This window comes from Dasypus novemcinctus, chromosome X, assembly GCF_030445035.2.
Source record: "Dasypus novemcinctus isolate mDasNov1 chromosome X, mDasNov1.1.hap2, whole genome shotgun sequence".
NCBI lineage: Eukaryota > Metazoa > Chordata > Mammalia > Cingulata > Dasypodidae > Dasypus > Dasypus novemcinctus.
In genome coordinates this window covers 3,675,933-3,702,960 of record NC_080704.1, presented here as the reverse complement: position 1 = coordinate 3,702,960, position 27,028 = coordinate 3,675,933, and the positions used below count along the sequence as shown (strand labels likewise).

General features: G+C 45.1%; 1 protein-coding gene across 3 annotated transcripts in view; it reads left to right on the top strand.

The window, feature by feature from the left end:
* Positions 1 to 27,028, top strand: part of LOC101437321 (protein kinase cAMP-dependent X-linked catalytic subunit) — a 172,606-nt gene that overhangs the window by 28,829 nt on the left and 116,749 nt on the right. For all 3 annotated transcript variants that reach the window (XM_058291717.2, XM_058291716.2, XM_058291715.2), the window contains exon 2: positions 12,628 to 12,796. In XM_058291717.2, coding sequence (XP_058147700.1) covers positions 12,628 to 12,796 — 169 coding nt within the window. The remainder of the gene's footprint in view (positions 1 to 12,627; positions 12,797 to 27,028) is intronic.

Below are 27,028 nucleotides of genomic sequence, written 5' to 3'. Positions count from 1 at the left end.
TCAGGGACAGCTGAGAAATCTTAAAACAGCACACAAGCACAGAGCTGTCCACTCACTCCATGCTGACAGCCCCTCTCCTGTTTCTGCCTGGAGGGGAAGCCCTCACTCAAGATTTGCTACTTCCCTCCCTTCTCTGGTCCTGCTTTATCATTTTCCCTCCATCCTCAGGAGTCTTCTTGCTCCCTGTAGCCCTGGCCTGGTACCCATTGTTAAGTTTCTGCCCAGGCACTCCCACTTCCAGAACTACCCATCTGACCCATCCATCTGCAGCAGACTCAGCCTTCCACTTCTCATGCAAAATTTTACTTCCTCAAAGGGGCCTCTCCTCACCCCTACACCAAGGCAGGTCCCATCTTTATGTCCCTCTACAACCTGTACTAAACCGATTCTAAGTCATCAAGCTAAATAAACTCATTAAACCTAAATGAACTCATCAAAGTTATTATAATTATTGTTTACTCTCTGGCTTTCTGACCACGCCATAAATAAAGCCAGGAAGCAGAATTGCCTTGTTAATCACTGCTTTCTTAACCTCATGTCCAGTCTCTCACATGAAATAAAATACCAGTATTGGTTGAAAGAATGCACAGCTTCTCTATACTGAACTCTTTTTCTTTAAAGCTTTGCTGCGTTCATCACTTGGACTGCATAAAACCATTTTCTTTTTAAAGGCTTATTTTATTTATTTCTCTCCCATTCCACCCCCTCTTCCGGTTGTCTGTTCTCTGTGTCCATTTGCTGCGTGTTCTTTGTCTGCTTCTGTTGTTGTCAGTGGCACAGGAATCTGTGTTTCTTTTTGTTGCGTCATCTTGTGTCAGTTCTCCATGTGTGCAGCGCCATTCCTGGGCAGGCTGCACTTTCTTTCATGCTGGGCGGCTCTCCTTATGGAGTGCACTCCTTGCGCGTGGGGCTCCCCTACGCAGGGGACACCCCTGCGTGGCACAACACTCCTTGCACACATCAGCACTGCGTGTGGGCCAGCTCCACACGGGTCAGGAGGCCCGGGGTTTGAACTGCAGACCGCCCATGTGGTAGGCGGACTCCCTAACCACTGGGCCAAGTCCACTTCCCAGTCATTGCTTTCTTAACCTTGTGTCCAGCCTCTGCCATGAAATAAAATACCAGTATTGGTTGAAATAATGCACAGCTTCTCTATACTGAACTCTTTTTCTTTAAAGCTGTGCTGCATTCATAACTTGGACTGCATAAAACCATTTAATTGTCCAAACCCGAGTCTTCTCAACATTTCTAAATTCGAAGTGAATAACTTTGCTTTACAAAAGTGTCATGTGTGGATGGACTCATGGAAAAGTGAAGCTGTGTCATCCAATGTGGTAGCCAATAACCTCATTAAATGAAATTAAACAGTTCAGTCCCTCAGTCTCACTAGCCACATTTGATATACTCAGGATTCAGGCGTAGCTTTTAGCTGATGTATTGGCCCACATACAGAACATTTTCGTCATGTCAGAAAGTTCCATTGGGCAGTGTGTCTTAGTTTGCCACAAGGGCTGCCAATGCAAAGTACCAGAAATGGGTTGACATTTATAAAGGGGATTTATTTGGGGAAAACCTTACAGTTCCGAGGTGGGAAATGTCCAAATCAAGGCCCCATCAGAGAAGCTTTCTCACCAAAGTCAGCTACTGGTTATCCAGCATCCTGCCACATGGTGAAACAAGATGGCGGCCAATCTCTGCCAAGGTCTCTCCCTTCCTCTTGAGACTCACCGTCTTCAGGAGCTCAGCTGTGAAGGGTCAGGCATAGGGCTTGTGTCTTTCTGGGCATGCTCTCCGCCTCGGCTGTTCTGCTTTCTCCATGAGCCCAGCCTCTTGGGGACTGGAATCCTCAGCTTTGGATGCTAGCAATCCTCTAGTTCTCCGTCTCACACAGCTGAGTCAAAATTGCAGAGCCCCCTTTTCTGTGTCCCTCTGCGTTCTCAGTTTATAGAAGACCCAGCAAGAGGGCAGAGACCCAACTTAGTCATGCCTCATTGATGTAGTCCAATCAAAATTGATCTAATCAAGTGATCTAATCTAGGCCCTTTAACTGAATCTAATGCAATCAAAGGGTCTCACACCACAGGAATGCATTAGTTCAGAAACATCTTTGTTTTTGATTCAGACAGCCACACAGTGTTTATGTAAGGTCCTGATTCTCAGCCAGGGTTGATTTTGCCTCCCAGAGTACACCCGGTGACATTTCGTGTCCATTTTAGGTTTATACAGCCCCAAATGTCATTACTCTGTGGATGAGAAACCCTGCTCTAAAGAATAATACATGTTTTCTAGTATTTGGGGGTGCAGGTGGTGGCATGACATCACACAAATGGATGGGCATTGTGGAGCGGTGTCTTTACCCTGCCTGGGTTATATCATGAATATTTTGAGGACTTTTTCTTTGTTTTTGTTTTTGTTTTTTTGGTGAAGACTCGCCCAGGTATCATCCAAAGCTAGTGTGGTAGAGGAAGGAAGAGAGAATTCCTTTTTCTTTTGTGGTTATACATTTTGAGTCTTTTATTTGAAACATTATAATTTAATGCACTGTAAAATATCTGTTGTTTTTGTGTTTTAATAGACAATGTAAAATGTTGTCTTCATTCATGTTGAGTGTTGTATATTGTTCGACTCAAAATTTTAAAGGACTTATTTGTTAAAGAAAAATAAAAAAGCATTTTAGATGAGTGAACTCATTAAACTCACCTCCTGTACCACAGCTGTGCTTACCTGAATTGAGTCCAATTTATTCAGCTTTTATTTTTATTTGGCTTTCTCAAGTTTCATTTTTATTGCTGGTTGCTAAGGTTCAAAAATACAGTTGAAATTGTTTTTGTAAATGTCACCTGCTCAATTCTTTTACCACTTTTAATCACTTAACTGTCCATTATTGTATTTTCAATGGGCACATTCAAAGACTCTGCTAACAAATAGTCTTTTCTAATCTGTCTGAATCTCTTTCTTAACTTAATGCTTTGCTAAGAATTCAGCATATTTTCGAAATAATATTCCAGGTTCAAAAAGAAAATCTTAAGATTATCCAATACCCATATGAGCCAGTATTTTAAAATTGTTGTTATCATTTAGGTATTCCTGTGCTAAACGAGCATGTGTTGGGCAAGAGCTGGGCATGTGATGGCTGATCTTGGGCGAACACCCTTTTTTTCAGGATGGTGGAAAAAGAGTGTCCTTTCCTTCATGTCTTTCCTTGGTGATCAGAGGCTCCCTGGAGGAGTTCACCTCCGTCAGCATCACTGAGGAGAGGGGTGAGATGGCATCTAGTGGCTGTTTATTCCCAGGAGAACTTCTCCTAGGAGATTGCTGCCCTGCCCTGGTGGGGAGCCCAGTGACAGGGACGTTGTTTAATCCTCTTAACAGCTCTTCATGGTTTAGAGTTTTAAGGACCTCTGCAGCCCCAGACTAGAGATCCTTATCCAGTTCTAGGATGTCTGCAAGCTCTTGAGGGGCTTTGAAGTCACTAAATGTTAGTTCTCCTGCTTAAGCACTAGGCTTTGTTTGAGAACCCTTGTTTTCAGTTAGCTCTCAGGAGTAGTTTGGACTACCTGAAAGACATCTAGGCTATTATTAAAGGAAAATGGAAGTCGTACAATATTGTCGGGTGGATTTTGATGAGGTCCTGTTTATTATTTGCTTTTCACCCTGGTATGGTTTTTTTCATTCCATGGTATGCAATCAAGTCTTTTTTCTTTTCTTTTCTTTTCTTTTCTTTTCTTTTCTTTTCTTTTCTTTTCTTTTCTTTTCTTTTCTTTTTTCTTTTCTTTCTCTTTCTTTTTCCTTTCTTTTTATTTCTTTCACTCTTTCTCTTTCCTTCTCCCTTTTCTTTCTTTCTCTTTCACTCCCTTTATTTCTCTCTCTCTCTCTCTGTCTCTCTCCTCTCTCTCTCTCTCCTCTCCTCTCTCCCCTCCCCTGCCTCCCTCCCTCCCTCCCTCTCTCCTCTCTCCTTTTCTTTCTTAGAGGGTTTTCATTTGTCTTTGAGGCAGGGTCTAAATACAAAAGCCAACTTAGTGTGCCTGTTTCTGCTTTGGAGAAGCACGCCAGCTCTTCTTTCTTTACATATAACTGCCTTCATTAGGCTAAGAGATGCAAAAGGACAGATAGTGTATGATTCCATTTACATGAAATATCTAGAATAAGCAAATTCACAGAGACAGAAAGTAGATTAGAGGTTTGCAAGGGCTGGGAGAATGGGAAGTGACTGCTAAATGGGCAGTCACTCTTTGGTTTGTTTGGGTTGATGCAAATGTCTTGTCGGTGATGGTGGCACAACCTTGTAAATGCATTTAATGTCACTGAATTGTATATGTAAAAATGGTAAAAGGGGAGCTGATGTAGCTCAGTGGTGGAGCACCCGCTTCTCCTGTACGAGATCCTGGGTTCAATCCCCGTCACCTCCTAAAAAAATGGTAAAAATGGCAAACATATATGTTACCACATTGAAAAAAGTTTAAAGAAAAACCATATATAAATGCAAAAATTCACTTAATTGCAACTATTGGTAGTTTAATCCTTACCCTTGCAGGCTGAACTTCCAAGCCTTGCTTAGCTCCTACGGGGAATTATTTGACTACCTCTTCTTCATCGCTCTCTGGATTTGTTCCGCAGCAGCCAAAGGCTGACACAGTGTGGCTTGACCATTTCATCCTGTGCCAGGTTCAACTGCATTTGCAGACCTGAGGTGTTCTGTTGGTGCTAGGTTTATTTGATTATAGGTATCTTAAGAGCTGAGAAGATGGATCCTTTGTCATTAGTTCCATGTTTAGGAATCTCTGTGCAGAGGACAGCAGCTGAGAGGCTGGAGCATGGGGTTGAATTGGGAGATTCCAGTCCACGTTTTGTGTTCATTTGACTTTTACCAGCAGCCGGGCAGTGCCAAGGGGAGCGTGGCTGTGAGTAGCCCTTGCCTGAAAACTTGATGGTGACAGCTCACAGGGCCTTTTACTGGAAAGCTGTAGGAAATGCCTGTTTTTGTGCTGCCGAAAATATTTAAATTCTTTTCAGTAAATACAGCAGTGGACTGAATGTGTGGTGAAAAAGGCAAGTAAGTAACAGTTTTTGTGTGTTATTTTTTGAACCGGGTGCTCAATCCCTGAGCCACCTTGGCTGCCTTGAGTTGTTTTTTTTTTTTCATTTCTTTACTTATTGTTTGTTTTATTTTTGTTTTTTCAGGACGCACCAGGACCCGAACCTGGGACCGCCCTTGTGGGAGGCAGGTGCTCAACTTCTTGAGCCACACCTGCTGCCCAGTAAATAACAGTTTTAATGGGGAGCGCGTGTAGCCCAATGGTTGAGCACCTGCTTCTCATATACAGTGTCCCGGGTTCAGTCCCCAGTACCGCCCCCAAAAACCACAACAACACGGTTTTTAAAAGTTGGAATGACTTAAGGAAAGCATACAGGGGGCGCCGAGTTATGTATAGCAACTGGCAGGGGGACAACTATCCCCTTGGGTGGAGTGGAAAGGAAAAAGGCAGGTGATCTGGATTGCTCTTTTTTTTTTTTTTAAGATTTATTCATTTATGTATTTCTCTCCCCTTCCCCATCCCCCCATCCCCCCCCCCCCCCCGTTGTCTGCTCTCTGTGTCCATTCGCTGTGTGTTCTTCTGTGTCCACTTCTAGTCTTGTCAGCAGCACAGGGAATCTGTGTCTCTTTTTGTTGCATCATCTTGCTGCATCAGCTGTGTGTGTGTGCGGTGCCACTCCTGGGCAGACTGCACTTTCTTTTGCGCTGGGCCGCTCTCCTTACGGGGCGCGCTCCTTGCGTGTGGGGCTCCCCTATGCGGGGGACACCCCTGCGTGGCAGGGCACTCCTTGCGCGCATCAGCATTGCATGTGGGCCAGCTCCACACGGGTCAAGGAGGCCCGGGGTTTGAACCGCGGACCTCCCATGTGGTAGGCGGATGCTCTATCCGTCGAGCCAAATCCGCTTAATCTCCCTGTCCCCTGGACCTCCAGGTAAATAAGACTGAAGACATTTAGATTCGTCAGGAGGAAAAAGCCTTCTCTCCTAAAATGCCTTTAGCAAAATCTCTCTGGCCAAACCCTGAATCTGTGGATTTATAACACTGGGCTCCATGGAAAAGAGCCACAAGTTTTACAACTCTCTTTGGCATGAAATGGAGATACTTTAAAAAAAATAACTTTTCATTTTGAAATAAGATGCACAAGAAGTTGCAAAAGAACAGTTAGGAGAGAAGCGTTCCCATGCACATCTTCAGATAATCTTCCATGGTGACAGTACATGGTCAAAACCTGGGAATTGGCCTTGATGTAACTTTTTCAACACTGGGAGAGATCTTTTTTGAATCATATTGGCAATCCCTTACATGCTATCTACCAGGTGAGGCATTCCCCAGAACTTCAGCTCTTCTTCTGGACCACACGTGCTTGCCCACTGTGTGGAAACACTGAATCCGAGAAGCTGGTGTTCCAGAACTTTCTCTGCTTGACCTGGTGAGAACAAAACGGAAGTGGAGCCCTTCTCCAAACCTACTGCAGTGACGACGTAGACCAACACCATTAAATGTTTTCTTGTGTCTTCAGTGCGTTTACGCTGATAAACTAAAAATCGCACCCTGTGGGTTTTGTCCACCTTGAACCAGGCTGTTTACCATTTCGGTCTTAGAATCTGATGCTACAGTTGAGCAACTTCCTACTTCTCCCAGGGCAACTGCGGTGCTAAGTACACTTTTGAGTTCTGTGTTGAGAGCTCACGCAATTTTGAGAACGCTTGGAAGAAGGAGCTGCAGAGAGGCAAGAAATCTGTTGAGTCATAGCTGTGTTGTTGACTGGCCTAGAAAACCCTCAGTTTGAGAGTCGAGTACAAGTGCTCAAAGTAAAAGAGATTATCCGGTAAATACAATGAAATAATGAGCTGGTTCCTCATTATGCGCGATAGAGAAAGACAATTGTGGAGGAAGGCACCCGAGGGATTTTCAGCTTCATGGCTGCCAGCCTTTTTGTTTTTAGAATTTTAGGGTGTGGCCAGGCTTCTATATATTTCATAATAAAATTGCCATCTTTTTGGAGAGAGGAGCCATCTAAGCGCGAAAGGGGTTAATTAGTTCATTTGCCCAAATTCATAGATCTAATTGGAGGCAAAGCTTGATTGTTTCTAATTCCCAATGGAATACTCTTTGCCCGAAGGAAATATCAATAACTCCTCACAAACACCCTAAATTTTTTCAGCTCACTCTCCTTGACACCCTGTCTATACATTTCCCCCTTTTGACCTGGTTCCTCATAATTTTATTACCACACTACTGCCTGACTCTAAAAAAATTCTGTTTTTACCTCTAATTTATATTTCAATAACTACGTACTCTAAAAATGTCTTATTTTTCACACTTTGCTTCAGTACTTCTGCAACAGTTTATTTTCCTCATTTTGTAGATCACTGTCTGCTTCAGCTGTAATAAAATATTCATCATTGGAAACTTCTGTTAAAAGCCAAAGTTACTTACCTCTCCCCAATAGGCTAGTAGATGGAGTTCCTGTTTAACCGTGCAGAAATTCTAATTTATAGGAAATGCTAAAAAAGCTTATTGTTGACTTACAGCTTTGCTTTGGTTTTCACATGACCACATGTGATAAGCGGTGCTCCAAATTCTGTCGACGAGGAGAGGAAATCCATTGTTGTGTGATGGTTGTGCAGGGTTCTTCCTTCTCAAACCATCTTGGAATCCTCTTTCCTCTTTTCCCATCTGCTTGATTGTCATTCCATGAGAGAGGATGTGGCTTGGGTGTTTGTCACCTAGCGACCCAAGATGTTCTTTGATTTGTCGAAGGATTATGGTGCTCTTTTGAAAAGTTAAAATACATTTAAATGTATTTTAATGTGGATTAATCTTTACATTATAGAAACAACATTTCCAAGTTAATTCATTTATACAAGGGCTGGGTTTGAGCTTTTTATTTATTTTCTAAATTTTTATTTCTCTCCCCTTCCTCCCACCCCCCAGTTGTCTGCTCTCTGTGTCCTTTCATGTGTATTCTTCTGTGTCCGCTTGCATTGTTGTCAGTGGCCCTGGGAATCTGTGTCTCTTTTTGTTGCGTCATCTTGCTGCACCAGCTCTCTGTGTGTGCCGCACCACCCCTGGGAAGGCTGCACAGGGCAGTTCTCCTTATGGGGCTCACTCCTTGCGTGTGGGGCTCCCCTACACAGGGGACATCCTTGTGTGGCTTGGCACTCCTTGTGCGCATCAGCACTGTGCATGGGCCAGCTCCACACGGGTCAAGGAGGCCCAGGGTTTGAACCGCGGACCTCCGGTGTGGTAGGTGAATGCTCTATCAGTTGAGCCAAATCTGCTTCCCTGGGTTTGAGCTTTTAACCTTGCTAATAGTAGCATATCCTCCTCTTGGTCCTCTCCACTAAAGGAAGAAAAGAGAAGTGTAGTTGACGCCATCCTTGACATATGTTCCATTTTATCCATCAGATGGCTTCTTACATATATACAGTGATATTTAAATTTTGCATTACAGAGCCACATGACGTGGGGCAGAAGGATTAAAACTATGAGACAAAACCACTGGGTTTAAATACCTGCGGGTGATTATGCAGAGTTAAGGGCAAAATTTCCAGGAGTGCCAGAAACTCGGGCAGTTACAATCAATAATATTTTAATGAAATATTTAAGAACATTAAAACAATGCAAAAATCCACAGTGAGCAACAAGTCAACATTTTAAAAAATACTGTGGTAAAATAATTATAAAATTCCCATTTTATCCATTTTTAAGTGTAGATTTTAGTGGCATTAATTATACTCGCAATGTTGTACAACCATCACCACTGTCTATTTCCAAAACCGTTTCAATCAGCACAAGAAATCTGTACCCATTAGGCAGTAATTCCCCATTTCCCCCCGCTTCAGCCTCTAGTAACCTCTCACCTCCTTTCTGTCTCTATGAATTTGCTTAGTCTAGCTATTTCTTGTAAGTGGAATCGTGCAATATGTATCCTTTGTCTGGCTTACTTCTCTTAACATGTTTTCAAGGTTCATCCATGTTGTAGCAGGCACCAAAGCTTCATTCCTTTTTGTGGCTGAATAATTTTCTATCAAATGTATACTCCACATTTTGTTTTTTCCACTCATCCACTGATTCAGCCTTTTGGCTGCTGTGAATATTGGGGCACACGTATCCAAGTCCCTGTTTTCTATTTTTTGGTCTGTATGCCTAGCATTGGGATTGCTAGGTCATATGGCAACTCTGTGTTTAGCCTTTTGAGGAACCCGCCATCTTGCTTTCCACAGATGGTTGCGCCATTTTACTTTCCCACCAGCAAATCTTCAGGGATCTTGGGTGTTCATTGATGAGATTTTGTGCATCAAAGTGGCACTTCAAAGAGAGCTTTGCCCAGGGCTGCCCAGGTCCAGGGAACCTACCTGCTGCTTCTTGGATTGTATGTCTGCAGGACATGCTGGGTCCATGTCACCCACTTCAAACTCATTGCCACAACAAATCCATGCCCCTCGCCTCTCCATGCTTTAGTCCCTTATTCAACGGCAAGTCCTGTCACCTCTCTCTCTGATCTCTGAATCCACCTTCTCCATCTGCACGTGTCACCACCCTGCTTTGAGAAACCATCATAGTTCCAAATTGGTCACTTTTTAGGGTCGTTGTCTTACTTTGTTAGGCCTGCTGTAACAAAAGACCACATGTGGGGTGTAAGCTTAAAACCAAAGAAATTTATCTTTAAATCAAGCCATGGACAGGATTGCATGCCCTTGGAGCCTGTTTGGAAGAGTGCATTCCATGCCTCTTCCAGCTTCTGCTGTCTGCTGGTCATCGTTCACATTGGTTGGCTTGTGGCCGCACCACTCCAGTCTGCCCCATATCCCCTCTGTGTCTGCCTGTGCCCAGATTTCCTTTTCTTTTTTAAGATTTATTTAATTTATTTCTCCCCACCCCTCATTGTTTGCGCTCACTGTCTATTCATTGTGTGCTCTTCTTCCTTTCAGAGGCGCTGAGAACTGAACTCTGGGCTTCCCATGTAGGACGAAGGTGCCTAATCACTTGAGCCACCTCTGCTCCCTCCTTTGTGGTGTCTCACATTATGTTTTCCTCCTTGTGTCTCTTGTTGCATCATCTTGTTGCATCAGCTTGCTGACTTGCTCGTCTTCTTTAGGAGGCACCAGGAACCTAACCTGGGACCACCCATGTGGTAGGTGGAAACTCAACCACTTGAACCACATCCCCTTCCCCAGGTTTCCTCTTAAAAGGACAGCCATCTTGTTGACCTTGCTTACTCGCATACGATCTCTTTTTAATCTGCCTTATTCCATCAGTGAAGACCCTATTCCCAAGCAAGCTCACATTCACAGGTCCAGGGGCTGAAACTCGAATGACTTATTAGGGGACACAGCTCACCCTGCATCCCCTTCTCAGAGCAACTGTCAGGGTTCTCGAGGAATGTAGATTCAGTCCTGCCACTCTTCAGCCCTCCTTTCTTATAAATAAAATAGTACATACAATCCCAACTCTCTACTCAGGCTTAGCGAGCCTCCATGGCCCAGATCCTCTGGGATGGTTCCTCTGTGGCTCTCCCCTTCAGCTCGGATGTGTGTCCCTGGAAAGCGTTCTTCTTGAATGACCATCTGTACCATCATCTAATCACTCTCTGCCACATCCCAAACTCTAAGTCTTGGTCTTCGACGAGGTATCCTTTGATACTTTTCTTAACCGTTTCATGTATACGTCACCCTGGAAAATGTCAGCAGACATTCTGAGATCTCAAAGACTGGCATGGAACCAGCACATGGGATGCACCCACAATTCCCGTTTATGGAATAAATTTTAAGTGAAACGTCTAGGATTTAGGAAGGTCTGTGGTGCAGGTTGAATCATGTCCCTCCTCCAGAACATGTTCAAGTCTTGACCACTGGTCCTGGGAACTTGACTTTAACTGGAAATAGGGCAAGGTCAATGAAGATGCAGGAGGCAGAGGGTGGAGGGATGCATCTGCAAGCCAAGGAACTCCCAGGATTGCCGGCAATCACCAGAAACCGGGAGAGGCAAGGGACGGAATTTTTCCCTAGCGACCTGGGAGGGGACACATCCCTCCTGACTCACCAGTTACAAACCTCTGGTCTCAAGAAGTGAGGGAGTAAGTTCCGTTGTTTTAAGTCACCCAGGGTGTGCTGCTTTGTTAGGTTACTCCTAGAATCTGAGAAGGTCTAATTTGAGGTACTGAGATGGATATTTTTGAAAAAGGGACTCATGATCCAGTGCCGTGCAAACTACCATTGGTCTACAAAGCCCCCTGATAAATACCTGCCCATTCTTTGCTTCTCCAAATCTGTAAATCTTTAACCGGGAAGACCTTCCCATCATCGCTTCCTAAATGGCCAAGGCAGCTGCTTTCTTCCTCTCTTCCCCAGCACTTTGTGGACCACCTAGATGGCCAAACAGAGCCAAAACCGGGTAGAACGAGGAATGGGGAGAGAGCTTTGGGGATTGAACGTTGGGGTCAGGATATTTATGCAAGCAAGTGCGACATTTGTTTTGATTTTGGCAGGCAGGGACAGATGGTTTGGGCAATCACCAATAAGCTAGTTTGTCCAGGAGGAGGAACGTTCTTTCCCAATCTTTGAGAAAGCTGAGATGGGCTGGGCCATTGACAAGGATGTGGAGGGTTGGGCTAAGGTGGAGGGATTCTCTTTACAGGTGGAGGAACCACAAAGGATTTCAAAGGTGAGAAATGGCCACATCTGACTTTGTGTTTTAGGGAAATAAATGATGGCAGAAGCATGGTGAAAGGAGGGCATGGTTTAGAAGGCTGTGGCTTGGGTCCAGCGAGTGTGCCCAAAGCTAAGGCCACATCATAGGGGCTACAACGTGGGGGAGCATTCATGGACATGGGGTATCCAGCTTTGGCATCAGATGGGAGCGTTGTGCTCTGGTTGGCAATGCATCAGGTGTGTGGCAGCCTGCAACAAGGGTAGAAGACATGGCGCCCTGGCCCACATCAAGGAGGAAGGAGGAGGAGGAAGAAGACAAAGATGATGGGGTGGAGGAGGAAGATGATGGAGTGTGTGCTTGGATTGACTCTGAGCAACACACAAATCTGGTTTCTTTTGCATTGCTTGTAATTGTGTTCTCCCCCCTTGAATAATGATCCCTGTTGATGAGTACCTGCTCCACTTCAGCAGACAACTAGGGCAGACTTCAAAATAAAGAGGAAATGGGTTTTGCAGGCATTACTGTGTGTCAGAGAAGAGAGGGTCCTGAGATGAGGGCTCTTTCTCTAGAAAGGAGGAAGAGGAAAACGCCTTTTGAAGGAAAGGTTACTGTAATTTTGTTATGCTTGTCCTGGTGAGTGTGTGTGCACGCGTGTTTTTCAGGGAAGCCTGGTCTACAGAAATGATGGCCAGTTTCCCGCAAATTAAAGAACAGTTTAGGGGCAGCTGATATTCTCTCTCTCTGTGTGTAGTAGGTGGGTTCCACTGGAAATTCTACATGGGAATTTCTTAGTAGACCCGCCTCCAGGCCTACGGTAGCATGGTAAGCTGCCAACCTGGGTGTGTTCTCATATAGCCTCGTGTCCACTGAACTGTGAGTCCTTTCCCCCATCGTCAGGAGAGCTGATGGCATCTGTCTCTTTCTCCCTCTGCAGGCACAGGGACGTTCGGCCGTGTGCACCTGGTCAGGAAGAAGTCTGCGCAGCATGTCTTTGCCCTGAAGGTAATGAGCATCCCCGACGTGATCCGGCTAAAGCAGGAGCAGCACGTGCACAACGAGAAGTCGGTGCTGAAGGAAGTCAGCCATCCTTTCCTGGTCCAGCTGTGAGTCCATTCCTGGCATCTCACCCCCACACCCCTTCTCTTCCTCTCGACCCTCCACCACCCCGAGTGTGTTTTCTCACACATGTGGAGAAGAACGAGGTCATGTTTGTCCAGTGTGTGAAAACACATGTGGACTACATAGCCCCAGATCTTACACATGAGGAAGGCTCTGTTCCTAGAAAGACCTTCCCCAGGCCCTTTGTTCTCCCTGCCTGCTTTCGGGAGAGGCGGTGACCACCCCCAGGGGGAGTCATCCTTCCTTCACCTCCTGTTGCATTCAGCACCTGACACTCACTAAAGAGCCACTTGAGTGGGATTTGCAGGAACCGGAGTCATAGTGTGTCTTAGTTTGCCTGAGCTGCTATGACAAATACCACAAACTGATTTTTGCCTAACAACAGGAGTTGGTTGGCTTATGATTTTGAAGTGAGAAGAACTCTAAAATCAAGGTCTCCACAAGGCTTGCTGTCTTCCCGAGTCTGTAGCATTCTGGTTCTGGCTGCCAGCAGTTCTTTGGTTTCCTTGGCTTCTGTCTCTGCCTTCATTATGTGGTGATGTCCTCTCCTTTCTCCTTTCTCTAACTTCCTTATAAGACCTCCAGTCATCCAGGATAAGACCCGCTGTCCTTCAGTTGGCCACACCTAAACTCTAAATAACATCTTCAAAAGGTCCTCCTTCCAGTGGGTTCCTACCCACAGGGTGGCGGTTTAAGATTAGGAACATGTTTGTTGGGATACACGATTCAACCCACCTCTTATGGACTGCACTTGTCTTCATTAACTCACATCAGTTCCAACGTTCCTTGTTGACAGATATCTCTGACTACGTGACTCAAAGACACCCCAAGTTTGGTGTGTCCAATGCTTAGCTCATAAATCCTTCTTCCACCTAATTTTATCATATAGGGAAAAACCATTTCCACCCAGATGCCCAAGATGCAAATGTTCTTGAAGTGTCTCTCTTTTCTTGTCCCCCATCCTTTCTAACCAATGCTGAAATCCCACATCCACCACCCTTCCAATTTACCTCCCTGTCCACCCACTCTGCCTGAGTTGGGTCCCCATCTGTCTGTCTGTCCTTGTCTCCCTGCTGGAATCTTGCTCCCAGCCTCACTTCCTTCACATCCTTCTTTACTTGATAGCCATAGACATCCTTCCCAAATACCGATCCGAGGACAAATCTGCAGTGGATTCCTGAGGTACCATAGTAAAGTGAGCTCCTTGGCTCTCTATAAAAGACTCACCAGGTACTGGCCTGGGTGTCCTCCAGCTTCGCCACCAGCATGCTCTCCATTGTTGAAGCATGGAAAGCTACCTGCAGTCTCTGCAAGGTTCCATCCACATTGTCACTTGAGGCCTCCCACGGGCCACCTCTTTCTTACAGCGCTTCCTTCCTCTGCCTCCCCATCTCTCGCCTCCTGCCACTCCTGATGACCCCATTTTTCTTCTCTGACGCACGTACCCACACCTGCCATGTTTTTGAAGCATCTCATGGTTTCCCCAATCATGGCACTTATCACAGAGGAACATGCACCTGTCTACTTTCTCGTCTGTACTCAAAACATTATTGTTTTAGTTTCCCAGCTACTAAAACAAAATACCATACCACGGTTGGCTTAACAACAGGAATTACCTGTTCACAGTTTCAGAGGCTAGAAGGCTTGCTTTCTCCTGCAGTTGGTATCTTCTGGCTGGCCTTTATTAAAGATTTATTTTATTTATCTCTCCCCCCCACCACCACCATTAGTGCTCACTGTCTGCTCTCTGTGTCTGCTCGTTTTTTTTTTAGGAGGCACTGGGAACCCAAACCAGGACCTCTCATGTGGGAGGGAGGTGCCCGATTGCTTGACTCACCTCTGCTCCCTGCTCACTGTGATTCTTGTTATGTTTCCTTATTGTGTCTCCTCGTTGCATCATCTTGTTGCATCATCTTGTCACATCAGCTTGCTATCTTGCTCATCTTCTTTAGGAAGCACCGGAAACGGAACCCAGGACCTTCCCTATGGTAGGCAGGCACCTCACTGCTTGAACCGCATCCACTTCCCTCCTTGCTTTTCCATCACATGGCAATACAGTGGGGTCTTCTCCTTTCTCCTCTAGGTTCTTTTGACTTCCAGCTTGTTTCTCTACCTGTGGCTTTCTCTCTCTGTCTGAATTTCCTTCTTATAATGGACTACAGTAATCCAGATTATAACCCGAACTGATTCAGTTGGTCATACCTAAACTAAAAATAACATCTTCCAAAGGTGCTGTTGATAAGGAGTTCCTGCCCCCAGGGATGGATTAAAGACATCTTTTTCTGGGGAATGTAAGCATCTTCCACAGAGAAGACACCGATTGTATATTCAGTGAGAGGAGATCAGAAGGAGTTGACTTTGTTTTCCTTTACTTTTGTGGCCTAAAAGGGAATTTTCTGCTGATTTGGGGGGCGGGGCAGATGGACATCCACGCATCTCAGTCATGGAAATAATAAGTAGCCAGCAGGTAGGGGAATTCCCACTGCTCTTGTATTTTTTTCTAAACTCCCACTTGGCCGGTGTTTTACGGCATTAAAACACTTGTTAGGAAAACTACTGCATGTGGATTTCCACTGAAGACTTCTAGTTATTTTTGTTCCATGAAATAAAACTGTGAGTTCGGAAAAGGACTCTATCTCACTAGGGTTTTTTTTTTTTGGCTTTATTTTTTTAATATTACATTCAAAAAATATGAGGTCTCCATATACCCTCCACCCCCCTCGCCCCACTCCTCCCCCCGTAACAACAACCTCCTCCATCATCATGAGACATTCATTGTACTTGGTGAATACATCTCTGAGCACCGCTGCACCTCATGGTCAGTGGTCCACACCATAGCCCACACTCTCCCGCAGTCCACCCAGTGGGCCATGGGAGGACATACAATGTCCGGTAACTATCCCTGCAGCACCACCCAGGACAACTCCAAGTCCTGAAAATGCCCCCACATCTCATCTCTTTCTCCCACTCCCCACCCTCAGCAGCCACCATGGCCACTTTCTCCACACCAATGCTACATTTTCTTCTATTACTAATCACAATAGTTCATGAATAGAATATCAGTAAGTCCACTCTAATCCATACTCTATTCCTCCATCCTGTGGACCTTGACTTGGTTGTGTCCACTCCACATCTATATCAAGAAGGGGCTTAGATTCCACATGGATGCTGGATGCACTCCTCCTCCTTTATAACTATTTTCAAGCACGCACGTAGACTCTATCGTATCGTCAAATTGTTCTCACCTGGTTTAGGCAGACCCCTTTGGCTTCTCTCCTAATACAGGAAGTCTCAAACTTAAAAAAAAAAAAAAAGAGCAGTGTATGTGCCTGAGGTGCTTTGTAAGGTTTTGCTGCAAGGTCCCTGTTTGCCACCGGAAATGAAGGGACATGATGCTGCAAAAGGGAGAAATCACAAAAGAGAAACACGCAGAACTGACGATGGAAATAAAAGTCTTGGGTGCTTTTCTTGAGAAGGACTGAGTTTGGAGAAGGCTGGAGTCGGGAGAGAGGGGTTCTTTCTACAAAAGGAATTGGGCGGTGGCACCGCCGTTGGGGGACAGCTGCACCCCTTAGGCATCCTGGGTGTGATCGTTGTGGGCATGTGCCTTCCGTGGATGCTTGGGCAAAGACCCCCTGCTCTGGGGAATTACCTCCTGCTTGCCTGGAGCAGGAACCACGACACCTGACGGACTCTCCAGGTGCATTCCCACCCCAAAATCCAAAATCCCAGGAAAGAATCTCATAGAAGTGGGGTGGGAGGGTGTGTACCTGCCAGAGAAGTCCCTGATGCAGAATTCTTGGGCTGCTGGATATTGAAAACTAGCAAGAAATGCTGTAAGATGGACGTATCTAGGAAATATAAATAATAATAAACCAAGGAGAAAAATATTGTATGACCCCACTTATACGAAATATCAAGAATAAGCAAATTCATAGAGAAAGAAAGTAGCTTAGAGGGTACCAGGGGCTAGAGGGGAGTTTACTACTTCATGGGGACAGGTTTCTGTTTGGGGGGGCAAGGATTGGAAAAATGTCGGTAGTGGTGGTAGTATAACATTGTGAATGAAATTAATGCCATGTGTACTTAAAAATGTTAGGAAAGAAAGACAGAATTTATGGTGTGTATATGTTAACACAAATTTTTTTAAAAAACAGGGAAAGAGAGTAGCTTTCCAAACAGAGATTAAGTTCAGGGAATTATCCTCTCTTCAGTCTGAGTCAGATGCTTGAATCTCGAAGGAATATAGATTATATACACCAGGAAGTGCCCAAGTCATGGTTTCGCTGGAACAGAATTTGACCCAAGGTTATCTAAATCTGTCAACTTTTATCTTTTAAGTAATGGAATTTCTCTGCACTGGCACAGCACCATACTCCAACGGTGTAAATGTTCCCTTTATTTCTCTTTTACCCATATGGCCTTGGGTCTTCTCAGCATTGATTAAAGTCGAATGTGGTCTATTTATATTTCAAGTGCAGCCAGGGCTACAGCTGCGAGACAGAACTTTGTGCTTGGAGTGCTCGAGCATTTGATCTAGACGGAATTTAAGAGACCTTCCGATACTCTCAGGGGCATGATAGTCAGATATTTGGGAAAGTATGAAGGGCCTCCTTTAACCTTTTTCCACTGATTTTGACCAAGACTTATTTCCCCAGTAGCAAAGAAATAGCAACGAATACCAGGGCCACTGCTCTCGTGAAATGTTTTGGATCTAGAGAAATGATTGTCAACCCAGCGTGCTTTAAAGGCTCCATGGCAATACACATTTCCAAGTGCCCTTTATCCAGAAAGGTGGAAAATGAGTTTGTCTACTCAGTGGCCTGCTACGGATAGATCTGCGTGTATCTTTGAGTCTTATTCTAATGGATTTATAGCATCTTTCTTTTTCTGTGCGGTAGCACTTGAAACTTGGGTTAACTGAGGCCAATCGGGTACTTGGAGTTCCTCATCTTTAGCACTAGGAGAACTCTGCGGGGTGGACGTGGCTCAAGTGGTTGGGCACTTGCTTGCCATGTACAAGGTCTCGGGTTTGATCCTGGTACATCCTAAAAACAAAAAAAAGACAATGAAAAAAAAAAAGAGAACTCAGTATCTCATCAGCTCCATCTGTGGACAGGATGCTAAAGATATGCAGCTTGATGAGGGACACACTTTTGTGAGTGAACGCGGTTAGTGAAGTATAGATTTAATCCCTCCGGATATACATTTTCTTTTCTAAATGTGAGCCTCCTTACCCGACATCTGCTCTCAATATTGTCTGAAACACTGAGCACGTGTCGATCGCGTTTTGTCAAGCCAAGCAGAAGGCTGATGAGGGCACGTTGCTGGGTTGAGCAGAGGCTTTGGGGTTTGAAATTACACTCCAGTGATTTGGCAGGTTCACACATGGCATTATCAGAATTAAGTATTTGACCTCCTACTGCTGTATTTCATGAAAGATAACCGTACATGCATTGCCGACCACATTCTCTGAAGAGAGAACACTTTTTCCTGAGGCCAACTCATTCAGTGTAGAATAGGATTTTATAAGAGCTGCGTAACTCACTGTGGAGGGTGAAACAAGCTTGTGACAAAGTCCCAGTATCCCATGGACCTTGGCTCTGCCCAAAGCCCATGATCCTGTATCTGTTCCCCACCATTTATGCTTGCAGAAATTGCTGGCAGAAATTGCCCCTTGGGTCCAGAGGGGGGTTGCTCAGTGTTGGCACTGTTGACATTTCGTACTCCATGATCCTTTGTCGTGGGAAACTGGTGCGTACCTTGTAGGATATTGGGCAACATCCCTGGTGTGATGCCCCCAACAGGCCCCCTAGCTGAGGCAACTAAAGATGTTTCTAGATATTGCCTAGGAGTAAAATCACCCTAGTTGAAAACTACTGGTTTAGAAAGATTGACTGCCATTGTTGCAAGTCATCACAAACTGATGAATAAGCCAGGAGGCCAATTTATACCTGCTCAAGAGGACACAGAACTGTGGAGAACTGTTATTTTTTGCAAGATGCATAGGAATAAGCAGATCTATTGAGAGTTTAAAATCTACATGGAGGGGGGTAGCAGATGGGGCTCAAGCAGTTGAGTGCCTCTGTCCCACATGGTAAGTCCCAGTTTTGGTTCCAGATGCCTCCTAAAGAAGACAAACTACAAGCAGACATTGAGAAAAAAGAAAAAACTGAAAAACAGTGAGCATTTGAGAAAAAAATAAAAGAGCAGGGAGCAAATGTGGCTTGAACAGTTGAGCACCTGCCTCCCACGTTGGAGGTCCTAGGTTTGGTTCCTGGTGTCTCCTAAAGAAAAAAATGAGCAGACAAACAAGGAACGAAAAACAAGCAGAAAACAAGCAAAAATAATGAGCAAAAACAACAAGCCAAACAGACAGGGGAGCCATCTTGGCGGGCATGGGGCATTGAGTTAGGGAGTTAGCAATCAGTACATCCTGGTTGGACCCATGACTTGGGGAAAGCCATGTGATGGGTAAAGGGTCAGCTTGATGGCCAAGCCAGGCTCACCTGAGGTATCACCCGCTCCGCATGAGCAGGAAGCTTTCAGTCCACTCACAAGCCAAGTTTCGATGATGCCCTACACCTTTTCCCTCTTGCCCTGGTTCAGAACCTATCATCTCTTGTCGGGTGGTTCAACTAGATTTCTCAACGTTGTCTCTAAATTCTCTCTGCAGTAACACAGGAATCATTTAAAATTAAACTTTAGTCATTTGTCTCTTGGTTGAAAACCCTTCCATCACTCCCCTAATGTCCATGCGTTGCAGATGAAACATCTCCTGCTGACTCCAGCCTCTTGAAGCTCTTGGTCAGTGCTTCCCCACTCTTGCCATTTTATTCACACTGGCAAGCTCATTCTCCTTGCCCATTCTCTAGCCAATCTTCCTCTCAAACCTTTAGGTGCTAACTCTATGAAGAAGCTTCTAACGAGACCTGAACTAGGATGAGTGTCTCTCCATTGGATTCCTCTTGGGACCCTACCATGTACCACTTATCAGAGTGTTCTAGAATACTTGTATTAGAGGTAGAGTTCCAATACAAAATCATTAATCCAAAGAAATCAGATTAAACCAGGGAATAGCTTGCTTTAAAAAAAAAAAACAACTTTATAGACATCAATGGCCATATAAAAATTTTGAGGGCAAATGGCATATCCCCTAGTTATTACATCTATTGCTGTTGGGTGGCAGGTGAACTATTTCCATACACATTATCAGGTGCAAAATTCAGCATTAGGGAAAGTTACCCAAGACCTACAGTGTGCTGGGAATCTTGCTAGGATATGAAGTTCCTAAGGCAGACAAACCATCCTTGCCCTCCTAAAGTAACAGTGCAAGGAGCATACATGCAGATACAAAGAAGCAGCATAGCTCCTCCGGGGGGAACACAAGGGGAACTGGAATGGAGAAGGGTCATATATCCTAGGGAAAGGGCCGTAGGCTCAGTGGGTTTGTGTTGCATCTTGCCAGGCTTTCTCTGAACAGTGATGAAATTAAGGTCAACCACCACACCAGGGAGCCAAGAGTGCCTACAACTGAAAGCAGGAGAACTGCATCCAGTATCCATGTGGAATCTAAGCCCCCTCTTGAAATAGAGGTGGAGTGGACACAACCATTCTAAGGTCCACAGGATGGAGGAATAGAGTATGGATTATAGTAGACTTACTGATATTCTATTCATGAACTATTGTGATTAGTCATCGAAGAAAATGTGGCATTGGTGTGGAGAAAGTGGCCATGGTGGCTGCTGGGGGTAGGGAGTGGGAGGAAGAAATGTGATGTGGGGGCATTTTCAGGAGTTGGAGTTGTCCTGGGTGGTGCTGTGGGGACAGTTACTGGATGTTGTATGTCCTCCCATGGCCCACTGGGTGGACTGTGGGAGAGTGTGGGCTATCGTGTGGACCACTGACCATGAGGTGTAGCGGTGTTCAGAGATGTATTCACCAAATGGAATGAATGTCCCATGATGATGGAGGAGGTTGTTATGGGGGGAGGAGTGGAGTGAGGGGTGAGGGGTATATGAGGACCTCATATTTTTTAATGTAACATTAAAAAAATAAAGACCAAAAAAAAAAAGAAATTAGACTATAGTCAATTGTTGCCAGGCAGCGATTTTTGGAATTGCTTCTTTTTATCTGTTACAGGGACGCTTTGCTGCCTGCCATGAGGTAGAATTGGCAAAGTATTCATTGAAAACCATCATCATCATCATGGATAACTATCATGTTTTGGGGATGGGGAGAGTGAAGCTGGGTCCTTAACCACTTCAGATGGGTCCCCCTGTGCTGTCAGTTTCAGGGGCCCAATTAAAGTGCTGCCTTGGTTACCATCAAAATGGGAAAGAATGGGTAGAACTGTTAGAACCATCCATCAGCCTCCATGTCTCACAGTTTTGGTCTTGGACTTCTCTGATGGCAGTGTAGATCCGAATGTCCCAAGCTCTGCACTGTTGACATTTTAGAGCTGGCTAATTCTTGGTCATGGGGGGCCATCCTGGGCATTATAGGATGTTGACTAGCATCCCTGGACTCCACTCACTTGCTACAGGTAGCATCTCCTCCACGTGTGATAACCAAACATATCTCCAGTCGTGGCTGACTGTCCCCTGGGGAAGAGGTTTGCCCTGGTCAGGTACCACCACTGCAGAGGCACAGAGGTAGATGAACTGGAATGCATAGCCACTCTTCTCTCTCCTTATACCCCCCAGCCCCTCATCTGGGAGCCCCAATCTTCTCTCACTCTTCTCTTGGCAGGATGATTAGCCTGTGGACCAGCTCCCTGATTCCAGGGCCATATAATTCATTACACAGTAGCAAAATGAGGATGGGCAATGGATTGGACCTGCTGCCACCATATTTGATAGGCTTTCTAAAGCATTTTTTAAAGTAGTGCTTTGATAATTTGTTCAGCTGCCCTTTTTTATTTTATTTTTGGAAGTTGAAATAAAGTTTACTAAGTTTAAAAAAAGAATGTTGGCAGGCAACAAGGCACATCCTTTTAGCCACTGGCAGATAAGACAGCTTGTATCTCTATTTAGAGGCATTTGTGCCTTAATCCCTCTTAGAGAATAGCGACCATGTCCCTAGTTTAAAGGAAAGATCCTTAAATATGTCCACATGCTTGCATCTCATCTCCGTCTTCAGCGTATTTGGAAGAACAGTTGGTAAAATTGTTACTTTGCTTTAAGGAGAAAAGAGCAATGTATTCTGCTTTCCTGTGAGCTACAAGTTGCCTTTTAAAAAAAAAATCTAGAAAGAACTCTTCTTCTGCTTTCATCATAGCTTGTAAAGAACAGATATGAAAGCATAAATGAAACCACATCCCAAAATGTCCCTGTTCCCTGTCCACCAATGATGACATCTATGCTGGAGTAGTTTGGGGGCAAGGCTGTCACGTAAAAGGGAGATTTAAATTCTCAGGATAGAGTAAAAGTGTAAAGCCTTCTGGTTGATGAAAGGTGCAGGGCCATAGATACGTAGCCTTTTTGGTGATTCTCGCCTTCAGGATATGAAGAGAAGGAGGCATCTGGCTCCATAGGGCAGGAGCTGAGGTGGACGCTGATGCAGAATTTCTAAGGAGTAGGAATCTTAGCTAGGAGCAGTAGGAGGGGATGAGTTGTTTTAGATGGCAGATGTGCACAGAATCCATGAGTAACCAAGGAGTCCCAGGACAAGAGATAGAGGAGCTTCAGGAGGTGGGAAGAGGTGACATGATGATGTAGGTAATTTAGAGAAGCTGAGCATGGAAGACCAACCAGGGGGCCTCTAGGTGGCTTGATGGGAGAGGACAGAGGTATGGGATGGACAAGTTCTGTGCTCTTCCAAGAGGGAGGTGGAAGAGCCAACCTGCCTGGGTTGCCCAGCTTTGTGTGTGGGGTGGTACATGTGCCAAGGCAGATTGAGGGGACAGAGAGTGGATTCCAGTTTGGGGTTGTTGGAGTGGAAGTTGTCTGTAGGCAGCCATCTCAGGAGGGAACCCTTCATGGAGAGAAACCGAGCCTATATTTGTGGAAACTACCGAGAGAGGAGACTGTTGGGGACACCTGGTGAGTTCATAGTCGGATGGGGTGAGCAGAACAAGTTCACGTCATCTTGGGGGATGATTGTTATCACCTGGCAGATGGGTACTGGATACGGTGGTCCAGAGAGCCTCAGGTTGCAGAGAGATGCAGAAAGAGGAGATGGGGTCACGGGATGATTTTTTTCATTCGTTTTCTTTATTGAAAAGAACTTTATCAGAGCACGGAAGAAATTGTTACTGACTTGCAGTGAGCGGTTTCCCAAATTTGTGAGACTGACTTCTTAATTGAAAATGCCATGGAGTAGTAGCCCTCACTCTGCTTTGTTTTGGAAACAAAAGACAACGGATCAGCCTTAAAAATAGAAAGGTAAAAATAGAAAGCGAGAACTGCCCAGATCTGAGGTTACCAGCATCCTGGCATTGGAAAAGCTTCTCGGAGTGCTCATTCATTGTTACGTACGACTTTTTTTTCTTTCTGTTCATAGATTCATAGATTAAGAAGTATACTTGAATACCCTTTTAATATATAATTACATCTTTTTTATGCTCACAGAGGGAGTTTATGCATTTTTCTTTTCTTTTTATTTTGTTTGCTTGCATCCTGTGCTTTCCTTTACTCTCCCTTACTGCCAGGTAACCATGTTTGACAGTCTGCTGGCACTCTGTCTGTACTTTTTTCTGCATTTAAAAAGCCATGTACACACGCTGACACACACGTCCATGTGATTTTGGCATCATCAAGGCATATTATAGGCATTTTTTTTGCACCTTACTTTTCTCACGTAAACGTCAGGGGGTCATCTCCTCCTGTAAATTACTCACGTGATGCTTTCACTTTGTCCATCCTGGAGCTCAGACCCTTGCCCTGGATACCCTGTGCTGTGGCCCCTCAAGCCATCCCCCATTTCTCTTTAACCATCAGAATCTTTCTCCTTCACAATTGAGCTGAAGACCTTCCAGGGATGGCCTGCCAAAGGTCAAGGCTTGCAAAACATAAAGCCATGTAACCTCAGCCATGCCTTGGAGATGCTCCTCCATGCCAGGTAGCGTCACCCAGGATGGGAAGGTGGAGGTGATGCTGAGCGCAAGCCCACGGTTGGGGACATGACCTGTGAGCACATCTGAGCTCCCCATTTGCAATTCCCATGGACCCAGTGTTGGGAAATGGCCGCCCCTCCCCATTGTCCTCTCCCCCTGGCCCCTTTCCCTTCTCATCCAACATGGACCCCTTGACCCCAAGTCATGACTCAAGACTCGAGACTCCCGAGTTAGGCTTCCAGCTCAGACACGCTACCTCAGAGCCTCAACCTCTTGGGTCCAACCCACTCCTTGTCCGTTCTGTTTGGACACCTCGCGGGAGAGCCATAATGTCCTAGAGTGAATTCTTGACCTTCCTCCTTGCCTTCCCACCCCAAATCCGTTCCTCTTTTTGACTTCCTCATTTCATAAATGGCTGTTTCCACTCTCTGGGTGCCAATTTTTACACCTTTTCTTTCCTTTTCATTGTAGTCTGAAGTCCTGCTCTCTCCAGCTCTAAAGCACGTCTTCATAGTTGGTCTGTTTTGATCCCATCTATACAAGTGCTCACCATAGTCTCAGTTCAGACATCCAGGATTCTTCCTGGGGCTTGTTCTGTCCTCCAGTACACTGGGGGCTTCTGCAAACCAGACTATGCCACCTCCCTTTCCAAACCCCAGCAGTGGTTTTCCTTCAGCTGTTAAAATACATCCTCTCTCCTGTAGCCTTGGGACAGTTTGGTCTTGTTCATGAATTTCAAAAATAGATACTGGATTGTGTTTGTAAACTCATCTGTTCCTCTGGGAATATTGGATTTTTGTAGGTTCAGAGCTTTCATTTTCACTTTATTAAATCAAGATTAGGGCTTTTATTTGACCATGTCATTAGGCCGACTCAGTCTGAATTCCCACCTATAGCTAGTCTAGAGCTGCGGGCTATAAACGGATGCTCAGTCAAAGACAGGAGTAAATGTACAGAGAAGGAAAACAGAGAGTTGAGTAAATGTACAGAGAAGGAAAACAGAGAGTTGAGTTTTTGGTTTGTTTTTTATATATTTATTTTTTATTTTGTTTATTAACGCCCCCTCCTTGTGGCTTGCTCACTGCCTGCTCTCTGTGTCCATTTGCTGTGCGTTCTTCTGTGTCTGCTTGTCTCTCTTTTTGTTGCGTCATCTTGCTGTGCCAGCACATAGGCCATCAGCTCTCCACGGGGGCCAGCCATCAGCTCTCCGCAGGCGCGGGCCAGCTTGCCTTCGCAAGGAGGCCCTGGGGTGCAAACCCAGGGCCTCCCATATGGTCGATGGGAGCCCAATCAATTGAATCACAGCCACTTCCCAAGAGAGAGTTAGTTTTTGATGCTGGAGCTCTGGGGAGAGACCCAAGCCTTTCAACTGATAGTTCACAGCAGGCCTTAAAAGAGCAGAGCAGCTGGGACAAGCCCTAGGGAGAGAAACGAGCCCTGAAGCCCACAGCTGAGATCAGATGAAGCTGGGGCCACGGAGCCTTAAGGGGAAGAAGGCTGAACCCTCGCAGACATCGCCCACCATCTTACTCCAACACGTGGCAACAGACTTTGGGTAAGAAAGTACCTCTTATGGTACCTTGAATTGGACTCTTTAGGGCCTTGTGACTGTAAGCTTCTACCCCAAATAAATACCCTTCGTAAAAGGCAACAGACTTCTGGTACTTTGCATCTGCACCCCTCGGGCTGATTACTACAAGCCTCCAAGACTGCAGGCTTTGATTCATGCCTCAGTTTCCAACCCACTTTCGTGGCCCTTGTCTCAGTGGCCCAGGGCTGCTGTACTTCAAACTGTGGCTTAAAAACAACAGAAACTGATTCTCTCATAGTTCTGGGAGTCAGAGTATGAAAGCAAGCTGTCAGCAAGGCCACATCTGAAACCTCTTCCTTCCTTCTCCCAGTTTCTGGTGTTTGCCTGCAATCCTTGACGTCCCTTGGATTGCAGCTGCAGCTCTTCAGTCTCCACCTGTGTTGATACATGGCCTTCTCCCCTCTCTATCTGTCTTATGAGGACACCAGACCTATTGGAGGAACGGTCTACCCTCGTCCAGTGTAAATAGTTACACTTGCCCTCTCTATCTGTCTTATGAGGACACCAGACCTATTGGAGGAAAGGTCTACCCTGGTCCATTGTAAATAGTTATACCTGCCATGACTCTATTTCCAAGATAAGGTCACATTCTGATGGTCTGGAGACCAGGACTTCAAAATGTCATTTTTGGGGGAACAGGAATGAACCCGTAACAGCCCTCCCCAGCCCTTCTTTGCCCTGTACCTGCAGCCCTTCATTATAGAGATGCCTCCATCCAGCCTGGCACCTGCTCTTGACTTGACTCACCCCAGGCATCCTCCTGAGTTCCTTTTTCAGCATCTTCTCTTGTAGCTCAGAAGCTTCAGTGTGGCTAAGAGAAGCCCTGTCCTGTCCATTACCACATACCCAGTATGACGGGTCCTCCTGAAATATTTATCCCAATGAAGGAATGATTGTGGAGGTTGATAAAGACTTTAGTTCATGAATTATTGACCCATCTTGTTCATGTGAGACCAGTCATGGAGTCAGAACTTGCTTCTTTTTTTCTCAGAACAGTTGTGATAAACCCTCTCGTCTCTTTTTACCCTTAGAGTTTTAATGTTTTAAAGATCGTTGGCAAGGAGAGAGTCCTGCAGTTAATGGGGATCATTTGAATAGTTGGTTGACTGTTGCAGCTAATCCTGTTTGTAAACTTCTAAACTCAGATTGAATTTCCTTCACGGTTCATTTAGACTCGATTCTAACAGTTCATGTGCCCCAAAGGATGACTTTTTTGGGGTAGTAAAGGCAAAATCTTGTTCAACATTTTGGTCCTTACCATTAATATTTCTCAACTCTTACAAATTCTACCTGTATAAGGTGAGTCTTATTGATGAGATTTGAAGTCAGGAAGTGTCAGAAGATTTTTTTCCCTTAAAATTTTTATTTAACATTAGTGATTTGAAGACAGCAGGGGAATTAGACCTTTGGGAATTTTTGTTTTTGTCAGAGCAGTAATTTTTATTCTTTAAACTTTTTTTAAATCTATTTTTATTACAGAAGTTGTGAACTTGCAAAACAATCATGCCCATGTATAGAATTCCCATACAACACCCTTTCACCAACACACCACATCGTGGTGGAACATTT